This window comes from Cheilinus undulatus, linkage group 17 (genome assembly GCF_018320785.1).
Source record: "Cheilinus undulatus linkage group 17, ASM1832078v1, whole genome shotgun sequence".
Taxonomy (NCBI): Eukaryota; Metazoa; Chordata; class Actinopteri; order Labriformes; family Labridae; genus Cheilinus; species Cheilinus undulatus.
The window spans coordinates 43,151,576-43,174,842 of record NC_054881.1 but is presented as its reverse complement, the minus strand read 5'-3'; the positions used below and the strand labels follow the sequence as shown (position 1 = coordinate 43,174,842).

At 42.6% G+C, this 23,267-nt stretch overlaps 1 protein-coding gene across 2 annotated transcripts in view; it reads left to right on the top strand.

Moving 5' to 3' along the window:
• The window catches only part of chd1 (chromodomain helicase DNA binding protein 1), a 30,707-nt gene extending 7,727 nt beyond the window's left edge, over positions 1–22,980 (top strand). Inside the window, exons 4-35 of one of the 2 annotated variants that reach the window (XM_041810718.1) lie at positions 265–384; positions 663–859; positions 1,406–1,680; positions 1,794–2,019; positions 3,696–3,796; positions 3,890–4,068; positions 4,446–4,570; positions 4,678–4,894; positions 6,386–6,475; positions 6,598–6,788; positions 7,017–7,205; positions 7,533–7,695; positions 7,896–8,048; positions 8,145–8,216; positions 8,301–8,450; positions 10,101–10,249; positions 10,360–10,456; positions 10,549–10,644; positions 11,085–11,261; positions 11,357–11,517; positions 12,141–12,182; positions 12,260–12,393; positions 14,891–15,029; positions 15,283–15,433; positions 16,509–16,631; positions 17,378–17,521; positions 17,601–17,906; positions 18,026–18,157; positions 18,298–18,476; positions 19,669–19,820; positions 19,899–20,178; positions 21,611–22,980. In XM_041810718.1, the coding sequence (XP_041666652.1) occupies positions 265–384; positions 663–859; positions 1,406–1,680; positions 1,794–2,019; positions 3,696–3,796; positions 3,890–4,068; positions 4,446–4,570; positions 4,678–4,894; positions 6,386–6,475; positions 6,598–6,788; positions 7,017–7,205; positions 7,533–7,695; positions 7,896–8,048; positions 8,145–8,216; positions 8,301–8,450; positions 10,101–10,249; positions 10,360–10,456; positions 10,549–10,644; positions 11,085–11,261; positions 11,357–11,517; positions 12,141–12,182; positions 12,260–12,393; positions 14,891–15,029; positions 15,283–15,433; positions 16,509–16,631; positions 17,378–17,521; positions 17,601–17,906; positions 18,026–18,157; positions 18,298–18,476; positions 19,669–19,820; positions 19,899–20,178; positions 21,611–21,875 (5,175 nt within the window). In that variant the 3' untranslated portion in view covers positions 21,876–22,980. Of the gene's footprint in view, positions 1–264; positions 385–662; positions 860–1,405; positions 1,681–1,793; positions 2,020–3,695; positions 3,797–3,889; positions 4,069–4,445; positions 4,571–4,677; positions 4,895–6,385; positions 6,476–6,597; positions 6,789–7,016; positions 7,206–7,532; positions 7,696–7,895; positions 8,049–8,144; positions 8,217–8,300; positions 8,451–10,100; positions 10,250–10,359; positions 10,457–10,548; positions 10,645–11,084; positions 11,262–11,356; positions 11,518–12,140; positions 12,183–12,259; positions 12,394–14,890; positions 15,030–15,282; positions 15,434–16,508; positions 16,632–17,377; positions 17,522–17,600; positions 17,907–18,022; positions 18,158–18,297; positions 18,477–19,668; positions 19,821–19,898; positions 20,179–21,610 lie in introns of both variants that reach the window. The other variant, XM_041810717.1, reaches the window with a different exon arrangement.
• Positions 22,981–23,267: the final 287 nt, after the last annotated feature.

Genomic DNA, 23,267 nt, shown 5'->3' with positions numbered 1-23,267 from the left:
TTTGAATGTATTTATCTGAAGTCTTATCACATTAAATCGCTAACTTCAACTTGAGGTTTAAATCAAATCAATGATTTCTCTGAATCCTGACATGCCCTATTCAGAGTTCATACAGTTTGACCTTTCACCTAGTTTGGCACAGTTGCAGTGTCCTGTTAGTGCCACTGGGTGTTAAACTGAGCGATCAGCTCTTGTCATGTGAAAGCTTATTAAAAATGCTCACATACTTTTTAGCTAATCTTCCACTGTACTCATTGTTTGCAGTTCTGGAAGTCCAACCCAAGTATCCTCGCAGTGCAGAGATCGGCCATGCTCAGGAAACAGCAGCTTCAGCAGCAGCAGCAGCAGCAGAGACAAAGCTCCTCCAACAGTGGATCAGATGAGGTTTGTTTCTTACCTATCTATCGTTCACCCTTGAGGTTTTAGTCTTTGGTCTCGTCCAGTTTGGGGATTTTTAGTGCACCAAAGATTTACAGTGCATTAAGAGCCATTGTAAAGGCACCTCACGGCTCTAACTTGCAGCTGACAGGCTTTCAGAATGCTGCAGAGCGGCCTGGTTCAAGCAGCTGCACGTTTCAACGTGTCGCAAATCTGGATTTGAAACAGGAGACAATGGTGGGATTTAATCGTGAGTATTCTTCTTTTCATATCTTTTTTTTCAGGACTCGTCGAGCAGCGATGAATCAGACTCATCGAGTGGATCCAAAAGGAGAAGAAATTCAGGCTCCTCAGACTCGGGGTCTGGCTCAGGATCTGGGAGTGGATCAGGATCAGACTCATCAGCCGAGGAAAACAGCGACGAGACGGCGTCAGACTACGAGCCAAGTCACAAAATCAAAAGCAAAAAACCTCCGACAAAGTAAGGGAATGATATTCTGGTCACGTGGTCTTAAAGTGTGTCTGAACAGCATACAAGTATCATTTATCGCTTCACATTGTGCTTCAACGAATACTTGCCATCCATGCTGCATCAGCGTAATATTTGCTTTGAACTGATAAGCAGGAGTGAGCCAAATAGTTCTGACTCTGGTAGCACACGTCTAAATACGACTTTTAAAATGAAGATATAGATATGATTAATGCAGCACTATGTCCACTTTGTAAAACAAGCTTAAAACACCAATAGAATATTCCTGTTGAATACTCCCAGCACCTATTAGACCAACCTCGATCCTCTTCATCCATGCTAAAAGTAGAAAGGAGGAGTCGGGAAAATGGTGCAGCTGCTCTGCACGGTTTCCCACACAGGCTTTTAGGACACTGGAATAGAAAATAATGAAGTTAAGGGGATTTTGTTACTGATGTTCACTCACATTGCATGCAATCAAAACACACTGTTGATAATTCCACTTCATTCAACTGCTCAGGCCTTATTGTGTCGTCTTATCCTCTTGTTTTTTTTCAGGATGAATTTTCGAAACGGAAAGAAAAGCAGCAACCAGAAAAAGAAAACACAGAAGGGATCTTCCTCAGAGGATGAGGAAGAGAACTACAAGAAGATTGCATCGGCGGGCCCTCGGCGGCAAGCAACAGTGAACGTCAGCTACAAAGAGGACGAGGAGCTGAAGACGGACTCGGACGACCTGGTGGAAGTTCTGGGTGAAGACGTACCACAGCCTGAGGAAGACGAGTTTGAAACACTGGAGAGAGTGATGGACAGTAGGATAGGACGGAAGAGAGGTGAGGAAACATTTTCAGATTTATGCCATCCATTCATGATTTAACCTCTAACCCTGAGCTAAATCTACCCTGGTATGGATTATTTCACTCATGTCTTTAATTCTTCTTTACAGCGACAGGAAGTGTTACCACTGTATATGCCGTAGAAGCAGACGGGGACCCTAACGCCAACTTCAATCCCAACAAAGAGGCGGGGGAGGTCCAGTATTTGATAAAGTGGAAGAACTGGGCGCACATCCACAACACGTGGGAGACAGAGGAGACGCTGAAGTTACAGAACGTGAAAGGCATGAAGAAACTGGACAACTTCAAGAAGAAGGAACAGGAGAAGAAGAAATGGTGAGGGTTTTTGATGCTTTAATCCTAGAAGGTGCATTAACAATGCACACTGGTCGTTCAGATAGCATCACTGTGGTCCGTATGTCCGTTCTCTGCAGTATCAATCCTTCTTCAGAGACCACCTATCAGAACTCACTGTCCCTCCTCTTAAGGCAGCTTTACACCCAACAACTTTGCCTCTGACTTCAAAGATGCAGACAAAATTCCAAAGTGGGAATAAAATCATAGGAGTCTTGCTAAAGTCGCAGCTTGCTCCCGTTGTCTCAGTCGTTGGGTTAAGGTGGTCTTACGACTCGGTTTTAGCCGTTTTAAGGCGGTCTTTCTTCAGTCTTGGCAAACGTGTTTGATATTGTTGTAAGTCTTCAGTTTGTTTGTATGCTAATTATATTTCTCAGTGACGCGACTGTCATCCACGACTGATGGGAGCCGGTGTTGTGCATAAGCACATTAATCAACTTCATTCTTTAAAATACAAATGTTAGCATCAATCTAGAGACTGAAAACATTTGTGCTCAGAGCTGCAGATCTCTGCTCCTGGGTGTTTGTCTGTCAGATCATTCAAGGATGACATGACAGGAACAGTAAACCACCTCTGGGATTTTTTAAATTAAAAGCCCGATCAATTTGTTTCTACAGTGAGATGACTCACATTTTCATGCGGTATTTTATTATGAAGTGTTTCCAGGATTCTTACTTGGTTGTTGCAATAACATGCAAAGTTGCTTCTGTTCAACTTGATGTAAATCAGTTGATAAGAATAATAACTCAAAGTTGATCTCCTTCTCCTTCCAGTTGGCCATGAACTGAGAAGCTAGGGGTGCCTCTTTAACAGCTTTTCTGCCTCGTGTTGTCATAAAATGCTTTTAAAGGACTGGCTGAGGCTGAGAGAACAGGTGGTTTGCAAAAGTACCTGGGTGTCCCACCAACACTGACACTGACCAGTGAGCAGCAGAAAAGACAGTGTGCAGATGTTTTAGTGCTGGGCAATAAGTCTAGTTTCAATTACAGTCACAACTTTCTCTTCCCAAGATGGTGACATTAGGATACTCCAGATTAAATGATTACTGTACTGCATATAGTGTTATGCTTGTGTTGGTCGTAGGTTTAATCATATGGTAAATGTTTCGGTGTTCTTATATTTCAGTTTTTTTAATTTATTCTAAATATATCATTATTTTCTTTATTTTTTTTTACTTTATTGCTTGTTTTTTACAGTGACAAGTGTCTTAAGTGCATTAAGCATGTGATGCAGACTTTGTAAAGAAGTGTTCAGTAATCATGATCTCAGTATCTATAAAGATAATTGAGATGCATGCAGAGATATTTAAATGGAGTTAGATAATAATGCCTTCAGGCCAGGTTTGATCCCGGAGCAGCCTGTAACAACCCTGACTCCTGTTCTACAGCTTCTTTTTAGACCTCTCCTATCCTCAGCCTTATTCCAATAATGAAGATTTTGTCTGCCTTATTTTGTTTTAAGTCCAGTTGTTTGTTGTTGTTCTGCCTCATGAGTACATAAAAAAACAGACCCCTTGAGAAGTCTTTGTGTTGGTTTAAAGCGTTGAAACCTTACCTCAGATCTTCAGGTGTTTTGACGCCTTTATAAAATTTGTTGGTTTGTCCCGGATAAAAAAATGCTGTTTCTGACTTTGTGGATCTTCATTTCTTCTCCTTAGGTTAAAGACGGCTTCACCGGAGGATATCGAGTACTTCAACTGTCAGGAAGAGCTGATGGATGACCTGCACTCTCAGTACCAACTTGTAGAAAGAATCATCGGTGCGTCATGCTTTAAAACAGAAAATACCCACACTGTATTGGATTTTTACAGGGATGTGGAGCTAAACAATCCTCTCTGAAATCTTTCAACAGGACATTCAAACCAGAAGTCAGCGGCCGGTTACCCAGACTACCTGTGTAAGTGGCAGGGTTTACCGTACTCGGAGTGCAGCTGGGAAGACGGCGCTCTGATCGCCAAAAAGTTCCAGAAATGTATCGACGACTACATGAGCAGAAACCAGTCCAAGACCATTCCATCCAGAGACTGCAAGGTAAATCAGTCGACAGTGTTAGAATAAGAAACGAACCCAGAAAGGAAGACTGACCCTCGGCTGTGGAAGGACAGAGAGGTTTAAACAAAATACATGAATAATAGCACAGTCTATGTTGTTTTATTGATTGTTTCATTAACAATGAAAGTAATCGCTCATAATTATCTTTCAGAGCTTTGTTATTCCCCCTAAGTAAGGATTTATGCACAACACTGCTGTGCCATCTATTTTGAACCAGATCAAAACAACAGTCCAAGCAGCCATCTCTCTGCAGCCCAAAGAGCTTTTACATATTTAACATGGCATCCTAACAACCCACAAACAAGTGAAACGACAAAGGGTTAAACACAGCTCACCTGCAGCCTCTCTCTCTGCAGGTGCTGAAGCAGAGGCCGAGGTTTATGCCCATGAAGAAGCAGCCGTCTTACATTGGAGGAGATGGACTGGAGCTCCGAGACTACCAGCTGGACAGTTTGAACTGGATGGCCCACTCCTGGTGCAAGTAAGACTCCAGAAATCCCTTTAACCACTGCGCAAAAGTTCTGGAACTTTAACATTAAAATGCTGTATATCTCAACACGTTCATATTTCTGCTCTGTTGTCTCTTAGGGGGAACAGTTGCATCCTGGCTGATGAGATGGGTTTGGGGAAGACCATCCAGACCATCTGCTTCCTCAACTATATGTTCAACGATCATCAGCTGTACGGGCCCTTCCTGCTGGTCGTACCGCTGTCCACGCTCACGTCCTGGCAGAGAGAGATCCAGCTGTGGGCCCCTCAGATGAACGTCGTCGTCTACCTGGGAGACATCAGCAGCAGGAACATGGTACGATGGTTCAGATACTCAAACATTTATAGAGGGGATTCAGCCAGTACATTTACATGCACAGCAAAGATGAGGAAATTAGTCTTGGTCCCATATAATTTACAAGCACATGGGGTGGATCGATTCATTGATGGGAGCGCGTCTGCCTACACCACAGTAGAGGGCGACATTTCCCCTTTAAGCTAGCTTCTGTGGAGCCTCTTCCAGTTGACCTCGCTAACAAATTAGCAGGCAGATAACAGGTTGTATACTGAAAACATAGAGAAACTTTACTTTTGGTACATATGAGAAAAACACCATATGTCTAGCTTATGAAGACGCCCATAAGCAGTATGACTTCTGCTGTGCTTCAGCATCAGTGTTGTTTGACTCCAAAACCTTTCACCAGCTCTGCGGAGCATGCTCAGAGCACCTCATGCAGTTCAGGTCTGATTGAGGTGTAAACGTGCAAGGGAATATCAATCTCAAGGAGTTAGATTTAGTAGGATTTCAGGTGGGCTAGCATGTTCACATGGATTTTAAAAGTCCAGTTGGACTTTTTTTTACCGCATGTAAAAGCATCAAGTATATCCCCTTGCAAAGGTTTATGGATAAGGGGGTGGGCTGGTCTCTAGTGGAGTGAACAGGGGGTTGAAGGGAGGCGTATCCATACCAGTGATGGTCAGTAAAGATCATCAAGAACAGCATTACTACAATCAGTAACAGCCAAAGGCAACATGCAGAGTCTTCATAAAACAAATATGCTGGTCTCATTGGATAATGTTTTATATTGATGGAAGGAATGGCCAAATTATATTTTTACTCCCATTTGGGGAGTTGTCCGTACCACCTTTGGGCCCTAAATGGACATAAATTGCATGAATAAGGACCTGTGTCCACAGCCACTGGTTTTTGCGCCAACATTTCTCATAATCCAGCCTTTAAACGCTTAGCATCCTGAGCAAAAGGGAAAAAACATCAAGTTCTTTGATGAAAAAAGTTAAACTTTTGGGGCGGATCATCATCGTCAGTGTCACGTCTCCCACACTGGCCAGTCAAAATCAAGAAGAGGGACGTATTAGGCAGTTTTTCAGAAGCAAAGGCAGGGGAGAGCCCTACCTGAAGAGTAAAGTTTCCTGGTCTTCAGCTGATGCTAATGCAAGGAAAGTGATGCCTTTACATTGATTTCATGGCATTGCTTCATTTGTGACATTTCCATAAATTAAGGAAAATCAGAGCTATTTAAAGATAATGTTATGAAACTACAGAGGAACTCGTAATTCAACTTTAGTCACCTGGAAACAGAGCACTCCGAAACAGAGGCTGTGAATGGCACAAAGGGAACTAAATTATTTTTTTGCCTTTTTTTCCAATAGGTTTTGCTGGGTTGTGGGTTGCCATTAAAGACGGATGGTTGGGGAAACACTGGTTCTGACAGGGAAAAGCTTCCTTCAGTTATCAACAGGTGCATCTCTGGTTTGTTCATAATTGTTTTTCTTGTACCTTCAACAGATCAGGACACACGAGTGGATGCACATCCACAACAAGAGACTGAAATTCAACATCCTCCTCACAACATACGAGATTCTTCTCAAAGACAAGGTCAGAGATTCCTTTCATTCATTGTGAATAACTTATGATGGATTTAAAATGACAGAGGTTACTCCTAATCCTGCCCAGTGTGATTGCATTTCATGTAGAACCTTTAATAAATCTGTCTGCAGTCGTTTCTGGGAAACGTTAGCTGGGCCTTCATCGGTGTGGATGAGGCGCATCGACTGAAGAACGACGATTCCCTCCTCTACAAGACCATGATCGAATTCAAGTCGAATCACAGGCTTCTGATCACAGGAACGCCTCTGCAAAACTCCCTGAAAGAGCTCTGGTCCCTGCTGCACTTCATCATGCCTGAGAAGTAGGTCATATCAGCTGTTCCACATCAAGACTCAGATCTGTACGAGCTGCAGAGAGAAAGCCTCTTTTAAATAGGATCAGTACTCCTAGATCAACCAGTAAACATGGATAAAGTATTTTCTATTCTGAAGCATCATACAGAATCTTTGAAACTATACGTACTGATATAAATGATCGATGAAGCCTGGTTTCGCTGCATTCCCACGGATGTTTCTTGTGCTTCTTCAAGGTTTCACTCCTGGGAGTTGTTTGAGGAGGAGCACGGTAAAGGCAGAGACTCGGGCTACACGAGTCTGCACAAAGAGCTCGAACCTTTTCTGCTGCGTCGAGTCAAAAAAGATGTGGAGAAATCTCTTCCCGCCAAAGTGGAGCAGATCCTCCGAGTGGAGATGAGTGCTATCCAGAAACAGTATTACAAGTAAGACTCTGAATCATACATCAGAGTTAAAGATCTTAAAGTACTGGCGTATTATTCCTTCTTCCAGTATTTCAACATCAATAAGATCTTTTCTATAATTTAAATATCTTTACTTAAACCAATTTTTACTTTGTGGGTTCCAGTTTTAAAGAGAAAGCTGAATTGTTGTTTAATTTTCTTATTTTGGATTCTTAATTGAATATTGAAGGAGCAGATGGTGCACAGATTTGGAGTTTTGTTTCTGAAGCATCTTTTTGAGCCTTTTCATTCCCCCATCAAAACAAGCTTGAAGTTTTCTGACCTACTAACAAATCTGTCCTTATCCAGATGGATCCTGACCAGGAACTACAAAGCTCTGAGTAAAGGTACCAAAGGCAGCACGTCCGGCTTCCTCAACATCATGATGGAGCTGAAGAAGTGCTGTAACCACTGCTACCTGATCAAACCTCCAGAGGATAACGAGTTCCTCAACAGAGCCGAAGCCCTGCAGGTCTGTTTGTCTGTTAGCATTTACTACAACACATAAAGAACAGATTAACTATAAATCTGTAGCTTTATAGTTTGATTCTTAAGAGGGGGGTGTTTTTATCACAGGATGAATGCTGATTTGTCAGAAAAAGAAATTAACTAAATTCATTACAGACCAGTTACATGAGGAGCTCTAACTGAAAGCCTTTTTGCTTCTTACAGCAACTGATCCGCAGCAGTGGGAAGCTAGTCCTGTTGGACAAACTGTTGGTGCGTTTAAAGGAGCGAGGACATCGAGTCTTAATCTTCTCTCAGATGGTCCGGATGCTCGATATCCTCGCTGATTATCTGAAGAGTCGGCAGTTCCTCTTCCAGGTATGTGCATGTTTCCCCTGCATGTTTGTCAGACATGGTAACGCTCCATAAAAGCCCGTCTTTATGTTTTTTTTGTAATGAATGTTCCTTGTGCAGAGATTAGACGGCTCCATCAAAGGAGAGATGAGGAAGCAGGCATTGGATCATTTTAATGCAGAGGGCTCAGAGGTGAGTTAAATGCTCTTACTACAGCAACCGAAGCCGATGTAGGTAAACATCTATGGATTTTTTATTCCATCTTTTATTTTCCAGGATTTCTGCTTCCTGTTGTCAACCCGAGCTGGCGGTCTGGGCATTAATCTGGCTTCGGCTGACACAGTCGTCATCTTCGACTCGGACTGGAACCCTCAGAACGACCTGCAGGCTCAGGCCAGAGCGCACAGGATCGGACAGAAGAGACAAGTAAGCAGCTCTGTCACTAACATGGACGCTCAGCTCTACATCTTTGTGCAACAACTCTTACTCAAGAATAAAGATCACACCAGTACGTACGCCACAGTCTGTTTGAGACTAGGGAAGTCTCTTGTAGGGAGGAAGTAATCCTGCTAGGTAACATCACACTACTCAGGCTGTAGATCGTTATGAAGTACAGACCACCTGCAGCCTACAGCTCTCTATGCCCTCATCCTCTGGTCACTGGTATTTTACTGAGAAGTTCTTTTCAATCAAGCAAGCTCTCCAAAAGCTTTATTCACTGAAATGAGCCTACTGCTTCTTAGAATGCACCATTATGACCTAATGAGGGAGAAAAGAATTAAAGCAGTGCCACCACCCTGGTCCACTTTGTTAGCTATTACAGTAGATGGATGGTTGCTGAAATTTTAAATTAAAGGGGACATATTTTACCCTTTAAGATAAGTTTATATTGGTCTCAGAGGTCCTAAAACATGCCTGTGAAGTTTATTTCTGTAAAAACACTCAAGTATTGATGTCTGCATGTCTAAAAACACCTCTGTTTCAGCCATGCTCAGAACCAGCTGTTTCTGTGTCTGTGGCTTTAAATGTTACTGAGCTGTCTGACTCCGCCCCTGACCACACCCCTCTCAGGAAATGGATGTGACACTCCTGATGTTACAATGTTATAGATGCTTTTATTCAAAGTTAAAGATCTGACTGGGATTTGAACCATCAATCTCCCAGACCAGAGTCAGCAGGGCAACCCACTGATCTATCCAGCATCTCAGCTGGCAGCAGAGAGGAAGACCTGAGGGCAGGGCTAACTCCCCACATGACATCATGAGGGGAAAAATCTGAGAACGGCTTGTTTCAGCACACATTTTTTGAAAGATGGGGGAAGAAGCGGGTAGGAAATGGATTTTTCTGGTATTTGAGGGGGTTGTGGACAGGCCAGAGGCACATATTTGTGTTAGAAAAGCCTGAAAAGGTGATTTTTGCATAACCTTTAAAATAGGGGCTGTCAAGATTAATGGAGTTAATTGCAATTAATCAGGGTCTACATTTAGTGCACTATTTTATTTAATCTAGTTTAATCTCATGCTTTATTGTAGCCTCTCTCTGCAGCCACAGTGATGTGAAATCAGTCCTCCACCACTCCGTAATGTCTCATTTAAAACTCCCGACAGCTCAGTGGACAAGTCAAAAGTCTCCTGAACCTTGTGTTTTTAAATATTGACCTCTCACTATCCCATCATTGCCTTTAAGATCCATAAGAAGCTTCTTTATCTGTGTTAAAGTTCATTTCAACATATTTTATCTAGCTATAAAAGCAGATCTGTATCCAAACAGGAAGTCAGACTTTTAGTTTAAGACAGGAAAAAAAACAAAAAAACAAATGACAGACAAAGAGTTCAGAATGCAAAATAGTGGAAGTTTAACATGCGATTGAAAGGGTGCAATTAATTGTGATCAACTATAAAATTTCTGGGATCAATCGTGATAAAAAGAAATCTTTTGACAGCCCTGAAAAAAAGTATTTAAATTTTATTTATCAAGGACAAAACAACTCTATTATCTATCAGTCTATTCTGAGTAACACTGATCTATAATGTGTTAAAATGCTCTTTCGTTAAACACTGCCCTGCGGCGTTTCAGGTGAATATCTACCGTCTGGTGACGAAGGGCTCGGTGGAGGAAGACATCATTGAGAGGGCGAAGAAGAAGATGGTTCTGGACCATCTGGTTATTCAGAGGATGGACACCACGGGGAAAACCGTCCTCCACACGGGTGCTGCCCCCTCCAGGTGGGAAACTAAACCTGCCTTCTGCCTACTCTTTTTCCTTTTTTTTAACTGAAATGTGTTTATTCAGCTCTAAAATGTCGTCTTGCTTGATTACATTATCTTATTTACAGTTCAGCGCCGTTTAACAAAGAGGAGCTGTCGGCCATCTTGAAGTTCGGCGCTGAAGAGCTTTTCAAGGAGCAGGAGGGAGAGGAGCAGGAGCCTCAGGTTTGTAGATTTATACTCAACTCAGAGTCCATCATTAGCTTTTCTTTCTAACTCTTACTGGAGCATCATGACATGTCTGATCTCCTCTGCAGGAAATGGACATCGACGAGATCCTGAAGAGAGCTGAGACGAGAGAAAACGACCCCGGACCGTCCACAGTGGGGGAGGAACTCCTGTCTCAGTTTAAGGTCAAATAAAAGTTTCTTTAATCAGAACAGGGTTTAAACAAAGAGGTCTTAATATCAGGTGTACAGGGTGACCTTGAATACCTTTTTGATCTAAAAGTTGGCTTTGTCCTACATGCTGATGTAACCAGTAAACCAGTATAGCTTCCTGAGATTTGCACCATTATAACCACAAGGGCAGCCAATACCATCACACAACCAGAGTAGAAAATTTGCTCATTTATCGTGAATTGCAATCCTCTGCTTCAATGCTGAAAACATGCTGCAGGATGAGCAATATTGATGGGATGTTACCAGAAAATTATCACTCAGGAAAACCGTTTAAACCTTTTTTCCCTCTTGAAGACTCCAAAAGCAGACAGCGTCTTCTGTGACCTATTTTCTGAATTTTACTGCTCTGATTTTCAGCTGTATAACATTACAAACATGTCTTACCTGTGCAGGTGGCCAACTTCTCCATGATGGAGGAGGAGGAGATCGACATCGACTCGGAGCGCAGCCAGAGGAGCTGGGACGACATCATTCCTGAGGAGCAGAGGAGGAGGATGGAGGAGGAGGAGAGGCAGAAGGAGCTGGAGGAGATCTACATGCTTCCACGCATGAGGAACTGTGCCAAACAGGTACCTCAAAAGTCTGACTATAAGAGGGTTAATGGATTTATCCACATTGTTTCTTTAAGAACTTCCTGATCTTTACTCTCGGTTTGTTTTTACAGATAAGCTTTAACTCTGGCGGGGGTCGGCAGAGCAGGAACAGACGGTACTCTGGCTCCGACAGTGACTCGCCCTCAGACCGGAAGAGGCCAAAGAAACGAGGACGACCGCGAACCATTCCACGAGAAAATATCAAGGGCTTCAGTGACGCTGAGATCAGAAGGTGCATAAACGAACATACATGGCATTGAATCCACCATACCCCTCCATTCAGAAACACTGGGACACCATCCTCCTACATGTAAACATTTAAAACGTAGGGGTACGGCTAAGTGGGAGGGCATGGAGTGTAGTGGGACTTAGCCAGAGAAACAAATGGTGCTGGGATGAGAAGACGCTGGTCATGATGGAAGTCATTTGACATTAAAGCTGGAGGAGCAGGGTGGTTGTTTTCTGCAGGATATGCTCAAAGAATCTACTAAATATCACAAATATCAGTGGTGAGAAGGGGCTGTCTCGTCATGGATTTGAATCCTAGTAACAGAGCTGCTGTCTGTGCCCACCAGTAACGGCTATGCTACTGGTCATGGCTGCCAGTTCCTCATTGATAATATCGTTCATCCCTATGTGGGCCTCTTATTGTTAAAGAATTTCTCAGCCACAGTTACTGGTACTGCACACAGTTGAATAGAAAGTAGATAAAATGGTGCAAAGCATATGTTGCATATGTGCAGAAGTTGTGCACTTAAAGGCTGTTGCAGCATTCCTGTATACAAACAGATCTTTTTATAGTCTCTGTCATCAGACCCTAACATGCTCCTGTTATCATCTCTGAACTGTTTTCAGGTTTGTCAAGAGTTATAAGAAGTTTGGAGGACCACTGGAAAGGTAAGCTGATTTTAAAAAGCTGTTTTTAAAAGATAAAATGTTCCCCGCTGTCTCCTCAACACGTCTTCTTCACTCAGGTTGGATGCTATCGCTCGTGATGCTGAACTGGTGGACAAATCAGAGCACGACCTCAAACGTTTGGCAGAGACGGTTCATAACGGCTGCGTGAGAACACTACGGGAAAACCCCTGTGGACCAGAGAAGACCTCAGGTAAACCATCAGACCAGCATCCAGACTGGTGCGTGATTCTCCAGGGATCACAGTTTATCACAGATGCAACATCCTAGTGTGTTAGCTTCATGCTAACACTAATGGAAAATGCCATAAATCAGCTAAAGCAGTGATACTCAACATATGGCTCTGGAGTCATGTGTGGCTCTTTTATGTCTTAATTAGAAATATTCCCCCAGAAAACCTTAAAAAGGGAAACTTTGACCTCAGAAATTATTCACATTAATCAGTTTGTTTCCCAGATTGATACAGAAGGCTTTAACTGTCAAACTTAATTGTCCCATTTATCCCATGTTTGCCCATGTTTCACCATAATTTGATAAAATTAAGCTATCTTTGCCATTAAATACCACTTTTGTCCCTACTTTTTTGCCCCTTTTTGCAACTTCTTTTTTACACTTTTTGCCAAGTTTTGCCCTTTTTACCATTTTTTTTGCCACTTTTCGCCCATTTAAGCTGCCTTTTGCCATTAAATACACCTTTTTCCCTTTTTTTTTGCCCCTTTTCACCATTTTTTCACCACTTTAAGCTACGTGTTGCCATTATGTACCACTTGTTTCCTCTTTTTTCGCCCATTTTTGAAACTTCTTTTAGCCACATTTATTTCATGTTTGCCCATTTTCACCATATTTTGATAAAATTAAACTATCTTTGCCATTAAATATCCCTTTTTTCTTACTTTTGCCAATTTTTGCAACTTCTTTTTCACACTTTTTCCCAAATTTTGCCCTTTTTACCATTTTTTTTTTCCACTTAGCCCATTTAAGTTGCCTTTTGCCATTAAGTACACCTTTTTCTCCTTTTTTTGCCAATTTTTTGCCCTTTTTCACCAGTTTTGGCCCATTTAAGCTATGTTTTGCCATTACATACCACTTGTTTCCTATTTTTTGCCCTATTCTGCTACTCTTGACAGCTTTTTGCCAACTTCAGTCACTTTTCTCTCATTTTTTGCCATGATTTTACCACTTTTGGACCATTTTTGCCCCTTTTCACCATTTTTCTCCCATTTAAGCTAAGTTTTGCCATTACATACCACTTGTTTCCTCTTTTTTTGCCCATTTTTGCCCCCTTTAACTTATTTTTATTGCTACTTCAAGCCGTTTTTGCCACTTTTGACCACTTAGGCTGTGGCTCTTGCAAAGGTATTTTTCAACAATTAGGCTCTTTGGTTGAGCAGGGTTGAGTAACACTGGGCTAAAGGAACATTAGTAACAGTTTGTACTGAAGACATGTTTTACTCAACCTCCCCAACAAACAACCCTGTATGTACTCAAACTTACAGGCAGATCTTTCCTAAACTTAGAGGAACACATGCAGTCCTTCCTGCTGCTCTGATTCAGCTTTTTAAGAGTTTATGCTCTGATCTGTTTACGCTGTGGCACAACAAGCCTCGCTCTTCATGTCTCAGTTCATGGGACGTAGTGCTCTGCTGCCACCTGCTGGCATGAGGTTTGTAGTGCGCTTGAAAGTGCAGCTTCTCAGAGCTCTTATCCCAGGGGTGTCCAAACTTTTTCTACTGAGGGCCTCATATGAAAATGTTTAAGGATGGTGGGGCCACTTTCATATGCCTTACATTGAGGTTAAGGTTAGTAAAACCAATGTAATGATGGTTAAGACATGCTCAGTGATTGGATATACTTAAATGGATAATTAAGAGCTGACAAGGCAATTAGCCAATCATTTTAAGGATTTTAGGGAGGCCAATCAGATTTCAGGGAGGCCCTGGTCCGCCGTGGCTCTACTGGCTCTGCCTCTAAAACACCATCAGTACTGCTATAAGCCTTTGTGATCCATCAGGGCATTAAAAATCAAACTATTGTTATCATTTTGGTTGCCATTATGTTTTTCATTTACAGTGTAGTCTTCATTCAGTCACAGAAAACTCCATTCAAAAAATTCTTTTAGTCAAAATGTTTGTTTACAGAATTAGCATGGAAAGCAAAAAGTACCATTCAGCCAAACACAAGCTTTATGTTCAAATGCAGGCCATATTTATTTTATTTGCAGCAGGCCAATCAAAAATGGACTGCAGGCCGCATTTGGCTTATTGTTGTTTTAATAAATGTCTTATTTCTAAATCTTTGTATGATTTGGTGAAATCTCAAATTTCACTGCTGCATCACTGCTGCATTTGCTTCAAGGGTAATCTTAATCATCTAAGCTTATTTTCAAGTGCTGCTGTTTTCTTCTGCAAAGAAATTAATTTTCCCCTTTTCAACTCCACGGAAAAAGTGTGTCACACTGTTTTACCAACGTATATCAGCCTTTAGATTCTCCTCCTTAAGGTTGCATTAGAAACTGAAATTAGGAAAAGAAAGCCTTGACACATCTGAAAATTCAAATATGTGATTGTTTTTTGTCTGAACGTACCAGTAGCTCTCCATTCTTGCTGTTTTGCTACGTTCGTTAAAGAAACAAGGATGTTATGTGACTCAGGAGAAATGATACAACATATTTCCACTTGACTGACCCCCAGGAGGCAGACGAGGGAAGGTAAAAGGCCCCACATTCAGGATCTCTGGAGTCCAGGTGAACGCCAAGCTGGTGATTTCTCATGAAGAAGAGCTGGCTCCACTTCACAAAGCCATTCCTGCTGACCCCGAGGAGAGGAAGAAGTAAGCCTAACATAGTTTTTTTTTTTTTTTAAGTTTTATTTTATTATTATTTCATCGTGCCATACACCAAAAGAGGTGCCCAGCCCTCACGGGCTTACAAGACACTGAAATACAAAACAAATAAGAGCAATCAAGCAAAGATGAGAGCAACTCATCACAGTACATATCAGACAGGAACAGATCAAGAATAAAATAAAAAATGAACCAAGCTGTGTGTAAGTCTGGATTTTAATGTTGTCTTATTTTTAAATAGGTATATGATTCCATGCCACTCGAAGGCAGCACACTTCGACATTGAGTGGGGGAAGGAGGACGACTCAAGCCTCCTCATAGGAATCTATGAGTACGGCTACGGCAGCTGGGAGATGATCAAGATGGACCCCGACCTCAATCTCACACACAAGGTGAGACCAGGATCATCTACACTAGCCTCGTGTCAGGATTTAACTCTAACTATTTAGCACATATTTTTTTTTTTTTTTTTTTTTTTAAAGATTTATTTTTGGCCTTTTTGCCTTTATTTGATAGGACAGTGGATAGAGTCGGAAACAGGGGAGAGAGCAGGGAGAGACATGCAGGAAATAGTGCCACGGGCCGGATTCGAACCCCGGTCGCCTGCGTATATGGCATGCGCCTTAACCACTCGACTACCGGCGCGCCACTATTTAGCACATTTTTAAACTATTTACATCTTTGTTTAGCAGAAACTTTTTACATAATAAATAAATAAATAATAATAGAAAGCAGAGCCTTCTTTCCTAATGCAAACAAAAGATGAGGTTTCTGTAGTCATAACGTTATTTTATTGTTATTTTGTCGTAATGAGATGCGTGAAGCAGTGCTGGCATTGAAAAAAGCTCAGACTTAAAGATCCCTGATGATTGTTGATGAATCTGTTCTGTTGCCTGTAGAATGTCTGATAAAATCACACTGAGCTTTGAGGAAGAATTACATTTCTGCAGATGAAACTTTCAGGACACTGCTAATAAAAATTAGCAGATTAAAGTTCAAATAGGGAGTAAAAAATACGTATAAATATTTAAGGGCTCTACATTCAGAAAGTCATTGGATCAATGTGTTTATTCAGGAGAGCTTGCTTTAAGAAGGTCTTGTTTTTCATGAACACTGTGTCAGTGTTTAACTCTAGAGTACTGATGTGTATACTGAGGATGCACTAATATGAGCCATATGAGTTTGTTGTACCATAGTAGTTAAGTTCATGGCAGTAATACGCCATAAAAGTACACATAGAGAACAGACATGACATGTTTATCACTGCCACAGAGAACATGGTTGTTATGTAGAAGACTGCTGCATAAGGAAGCGTGATCGTCTACGCTGCTACCCTCGACATCGTCGTTTGGTTTGAGTTTATGTTCTGTGCATTTAGAGTTTAGTTTCTACCCTCTGACCCACAGCAGCTCTGTTATCTAACATGGCATAGTATAATTCAGTTTTTTTATGTCTATTCTTCATCAGCTCCTACCAGACGACCCTGACAAGAAGCCTCAGGCCAAACAGCTGCAGACCCGAGCAGACTACCTCATCAAGCTGCTGAGCAAGGACCTGGCCAAGAGAGAAGCACAGAAACAAGCAGGGACGGTGAGTTCAAATCATTCATGTTCTCATTCGTCTGCACGGACAATGAAGTTTTGGTGCATTTCCACAGCCAGTGTCAGTTGTGCAATTATATTAGCCCTTTAACTAACCAGGCCAAGGGTGATGTGCAATCTCTTCTTTAAGCACACTCATGATCATGATAACTGCAACTCTTGGTGTTGTCTGATTTTTATGTAGATTTTTAATGGACTCTTTGTTGTACCATCAACCTGCCGGGGACTTAAGATGGAAAGTAGCCTCTGGCTACAATCTGACACATTATCCATGTTCATTATTAGAGGTGGGAATCTAAGGCACCTCATGATTCGGCCCCTTGGCCTTGAGTTTGACACCCCTGATGGACACGCTCCTCTGAAATTAAACAAGTGTAGGCCAACATAAATGACCTTAATTCCATGGGGAGTTTTGTTCCTTTTCTTTGGACTGGCTGGGTCACATTTGGGAACCAAAGCACCAGGATCCAGGTTTTGATTCAGCTCATCGGGGATCAGGCGTGTTTGCACCCAATTCAATCCGTACAAACATTACTGTCACTGTTGCACAGGAAATGAGGATTCCTTCAACCAATAGCGGGACTGTAGTGAGTCTAGCTCCACCCATTAGACTACCTTCATAGAAGAGTGCCATAAAAGTGGGGACAGTACGGATCAGTTCTTTACACCAAACCTAGCTGCCACAGCTTTGAGAGTTTAAAATGCATGTTTGAAACCTTGATTTTCTGTTTTCAGGCAAATTCAAGGAAGAGGAAGCCAAGAAGTAAAAAGAATAAAACAATAAAGCCGACAAAGACAGACGAGGTGATGAAGAGCACATCTTCAGAGCCTTCATCAGACAAAAGGTCAGACGATGAAGATGAGGTCGAGGAGGAAAAGGTATGTTTACTAAGAAGCTCTTAGTAGTGAATACTTCCTGTTTTCAGCGGCAGGACATGACTGATGTGACCATTTTTAGGCTCCTGCACCTGTGAAGACACTAAACAGACGAGCCCGACCCGACAAGATCGTGGTGAAAGAGGAGGAAGACGAGGAGGAGGAGGAGGAGGAGGAAGAAGACAATGATGATGACGATGATGAGCCCGAAGAGGAGGAGGTGTCTTCATCAGGGGAGAGAGAGGCAAAGGGAAAGGAGATCAAAAAAGAGGTGAAAAAGGAGAAGAAGGAGGAGATTTGGGACACGAAGGAGACAAAAGAGCCAAAAGAGAGGAAAGAAACGAAACCTCTGGAGCCGATACACAAACAAGAGGAGAGCACGGAGAAGGTAGAATGATAAATTTATACTTCATTTATTCTGATTCATTAATAGTAAGGCTGACACTTTGGATAAATCAAGGCTGACAAAGAAGATAAACTGTTTTTTTTCTGGATGTTTTCCAGCAGAATGAGGTGAAGACGGAGGTACGAGAGCGAGCAAAGAAAGCCTTGGATGTCCCGGTTCATATCACGGCAAGTGGCGAGAACATCCCGGTGTCAGAGGAATCGGAGGAGCTCGACCAGCGGACGTTCAGTGTGGTACGTCTACCGATCAGTCCAGAGGAAATCCAGTTTTAAAAACAGGCATCTCTGAACATGTTTGGTCTGAAACAACCACGTGTGATCATCCTTCAGTAAATGTGTCAGGTGTTTATGTGAACTGTGTTTGTCTGTTTCAGTGTAAGGAGAGGATGCGGCCGGTGAAAGCGGCTCTGAAGCAGCTGGACCGGCCGGAGAAAGGACTGTCTGAGCGCGAGCAGCTCGAGCACACGAGGCAGTGCTTAATAAAGATCGGAGACCACATCACCGAGTGTCTAAAGGAATATTCAAACCCCGACCTCATCAAGCAGTGGAGGAAGTGAGTAGATATTATCACGGATTCATCAGAGATGTTCCAGACACACAAAATCAACATTACAGCAGCAAAGGAGGGACTAAACAGCAAAGAGCTCTGAATATATGAATAAAAGTGAGAAGCTCATCAGCCAATCAATGAGCAGAAATAATCAGACAACAGAATCAGTCTGCAGTTTTCAGCTTTCTCTCTGGCAGAAAACTGCAGGTTAAATTCCAATGACTTCCTCGCTGTGCTCTTTTTTAGAGGTGACCTCCAGACAGGGGGCAGGAAGTGATTTCTGCATAGAGAAGTGCAACCAAAATACCATGTTTTATACTGTTTACAGCTGTCACCTGTTCCAAGTGTGAAAATAAAAGCGTTTTTAAGCTTCTCTTGTGTTTCAGAAGTAGTGGCACGTTCAGGAAAAAGGTTAAAAAGCTCAGGGAGAAACGGCAGCAGGCAGGGATTAAAAAACTCTACCTAAAGGCCGGACGGGCGAGGTCACGTACCTCTCCTCTCCAGATTTGGTTCTGTACAGTTTGCCACAATTAAGCACAGTAAACCCTGATGTATCTCATGTTTTCTTGCTTGTTGTGACTGGAAATCCGACTCTCTTTAGAGATCTGGATCATCTTTAAATGTGGATTAAATAAGAAATGGAGCAAAGAAAACAGGCACTTTAACCCCAGACTTCCACTGGGTCCCAACCCCCAAATATCCTTGTTTGTTTGTTTGTTTGTTTGTTTGTTTGTTTGTTTGTTTGTTTGAGACAGAAAGACCTGGGGGGATCCAGCTCAGGGTTAAAACCTTAAAACTAATGAAAACCAACCAGAATACTGAGCTGCATTCAAACCCCATTAGTTTGACCTCATTAGCGCCTTAAAGAGCTCGGAGTGAAAGGAGCTTTATTTTGGATCCAGAGACTTCCATGAAAAATAAAAGCCAAGCATTTAAGTAAGGTTTATTTTACCCGTGAACCTCCTGGTTCCTTAATGTTTCCGCCACTCTAAAGATATTCTTCAAACTCGGTTAATGATTTAAATTGTGTTTAAATAAAGATGTTGACTGTGTTTAGAAAAAGTGTTCTTGGCTATTTTAAATATTTTAACACCGTCTAAGCAGATTTAACTGGGCTCATCGTGTCAGCTTCAATCATTAGTCGACATTTTTCTTATTTTCTGAGTGTTAATCAGTTTTTTTGTGTTTCTTCCAGGAACCTGTGGATTTTTGTTTCCAAGTTCACTGAGTTTGACGCCCGAAAACTTCACAAACTCTACAAACATGCGATTAAGAAGAGGCAGGAAAATGCCCAGGCCATGGAGCAGAACACTAGAAATCTGAACACTCACGGGTACAAACACGCAGGTACGCTCCATTTCCCTCTGATGAAAAGTAAAAACACATGGACGTTTCCTCTCATTAATCCATGCCGTTTGTCCTCAGATATCGAGAGGCTGAAGGATAACTCCCACCAGGACGAGAGCAGCAGAGACAGCTGCAGTTCAGACCGGCATCAGCCATCAGCTCGGTACCACGAGAGCAGCAGCAAGGAGAGACACTCATCTGAGTCCCACAGGAAAACGTCAGGAGGAGGAGGAGGAGGAGGAGGAGGAGGAGACTCCAGGAAGAGACCATACTCATCCTTCAGCAACGGAAAAGATCACAGAGACAGAGACCACTACAGACCGGACAGCCGTGACAGAGACAGAGACAGACAGGACAGGTATGAGATGAGCCTTTTACTGGATTTAAGGCTGATGATGTCACTATGGAATTCTGATTGTCCCAAAAGGCTGGGGTGGAGGAGGTGAAGCTTTAGTTTATAAAGGAGGAGGCTGGGGTGGAGGAGGTGAAGCTTTAGTCTATAAAGGAGGAGGCTGGGGTGGAGGAGGTGGAGCTTTAGTTTATAAGGCAGGAGGCTGGGGTGGAGGAGGTGAAGCTTTAGTTTATAAGGAAGGAGGCTGGGGTGGAGGAGGTGAAGCTTTAGTTTATTAGGAAGGAGGCTGGGGTGGAGGAGGTGAAGCTTTAGTTTATTAGGAAGGAGGCTGGGGTGGAGGAGGTGGAGCTTTAGTCTATAAAGGAGGAGGCTGGGGTGGAGGAAGTGGAGCTTTAGTCTATAAAGGAGGAGGCTGGGGTGGAGAAGGTGAAGCTTTAGTCTATAAAGGAGGAGGCTGGGGTGGAGGAGGTGAAGCTTTAGTCTATAAAGGAGGAGGCTGGGGTGGAGGAGGTGAAGCTTTAGTCTATAAAGGAGGAGGCTGGGGTGGAGTAGGTGGAGCTTTAGTCTACAAAGGAGGAGGCTGGGGTGGAGGAGGTGGAGCTTTGCCAGCAGTAGCAGCATTGACCCAAGCAGGGATTAGAGAGCAGTACGCCATCTTTAAATGGGCCGCTGTGTTGAGAAGAGGAGCTGTGATTGGCTGTGTCAGCTGGCCATCAACCAGTCGCAGCCAGTGGTATGTCTTCCGGGAACTGATGCTTAGCTTCATCAACATTAGATATAATGAACCAGGGCAGAACGATTAAAAAAATATATATCTATTGTTGCTCATAGTGCAAATTTGATATCAATGACTTTATTGAATGAGGATTGTTGTTGTTATGTTGCTCATTTTAACAAAAAAAATTGTGCAAGACACAAAAAGGACAATTTTTGTTAACTATTAAAAAAGACACTTGAATGCAGACAATGTATGCTGCAAACAAAAAAAAAAAAAAAAACAGTTAAAGCAATATTGCAACGTCTGCAATTTGTAAATTGAAGCACGCCATATTGCAGTTTACTCTCATTTGTGATTAATTGCCCAGCCCTAGTAGGAACCCTGGTAAGAGGACATGTTTGTAAACATTCCCAGCTATACTGGTATCAAAGCAGACTACCTGAGAGCTGCTGGTTCAGACTCACCTGGAGGAACAACTCCACCTCATGGACTGTCAACACCACCGTTCGTCAGTTCACATCTCAGCGCTCTGTAGAAGAAGATCCTGTGATGCTCATGTTGACTGCTGGTCTAATGTGTTTTCTGAACATAACCCAGTTTATACAACTGTTAAAAAGACGTCTGAAAGCAGAACGGTTCCAGTTTTACTGGTGGGTTTCCGTCTCTGACAGACCGTCATCTCACGCCGTCTCTCTGTGTTTGGTCTTTTTGTGGTTGCAGATACTACAACGACAGTAAGCACAGGAAGCTGGAGGACTTCCGCTCCAGCAGAGACCACCGGCTGGACATGAAGGATCATTCCCACTCGGACCACCGCTCCTCCTACAGATACCACTCAGACTGGCAGAGTGAGCAGCGAGCCTCGGCCAGCGGGCCGCGCTCCCCCTACGACTCCCGCTCCCCGCTCGGCCACCGCTCGCCCTTCGACTACTCGTCGGACCACAAGAGCACGCCGGAGCAGATCTGGAGCAGCCGTAAGACATAGCAGGAGCTGCGGGGTCTGCACGTAGCAGCCATAGACTGACACAGCGAGGTGCCTTACAGGGACTGAACCTGCAGCTGTCGCATCAGCACGGCTCGGCCCCCCTCTGACGCTGACATCACCTCGGGAACCTGCAGGACGAGCGCCGGGGAGCGGCTCCACCAGGCAGCACATTAAAGAATCCTATTTTTCTATTTAAGAGTTTAACGCCGCAGCGTTAGCGGCGGCTCAGCGGCACGCAGCTGGATTTTTGTTATTTTTATAAACGTTTTTTTAACGGTCGACCCTGAGTGCTGCCTCATATTCCCCTCGACACTGGATCCTGTCTGTTTGTCTACGTCCGTCTGTCCGTCTGTCTCTCTCATGCTACCTTATTTAAGTGTTAACTCGACGAGACGTCACAGAATCACCATCCGCTCGATGTAAAGGTGAAGCCACCTGAAGTACCTCATTACAGCATTTCTCATTTCCTCGGCAGGTTTTCTGTTTCCACCTGGTGTGAATTATTTAATAACATATCCTAGATGTACAAAAATAACCTGGATTTTTGTTTTTTAGAGCAACTTGTATCATGTTTTTCCTCCAATAATGTTGTAAATTTTTGTAAAATAGTAAATCAGTGGTCTTTTTTCCTCAGGCTTTTGGGATTTATTGACTCGACTTTTCCCCATCGACTCAGGCTTTTTCGTCGTTCTCCGAGTGAGTTTCTGTACGATAGTTCTTTGGTTAATGCTTTCAGAATGTAACTTTTGGTAAAGGGAAAGTTCTTACTGGCTAGTGCTTAGTTTCTCTGTTAAATCCGTGGGCGGACTTTTGGAAATCACGTCTGTTTTCTTTGATAGAATCACCGTTAGATCTAAAACAGCTAGACTTTTTACATCTTTTCTTTCTTTGGTTTTCTACGTAGGCAATAATAATGTCAATGTTTCTATGCAGCCAAGTATATTTGTGGTGAACCAACCCAACTGAATGAAGTCACTGTTACGGTTCACGCTGTTGTACATAAATTTCCTCTATATTTGAAAATGAATTTACACTGAAAGTGCATGAATTTTTATGAACTGTTTTATATAGTTGTTTATGAAGCCATTAAAATCAATCACTGTACTCACTCGTAACTGCTCTCTCTGGGTCTCCTTTCTCACAGTGGAGGCAGAATATTCAGGGACAAGATGTTTACCAAAATACTGACAATATGAACAGACTCCTCAGCTTCTTTTACAGGATTCCTGCAGATCCTTGAAAACTCTTGGCTAGTCTTCAGGCCTTGGAAAGTCTAAGAGGTCTTATATTTTAGGAGGAATTTAACTAAGACATGTCCTTATTCAATCTTTGTTTTCTATCCAGCCTTAAACTATCTCAATCATTTTCCCCACAAATGCATAAATATTCCTC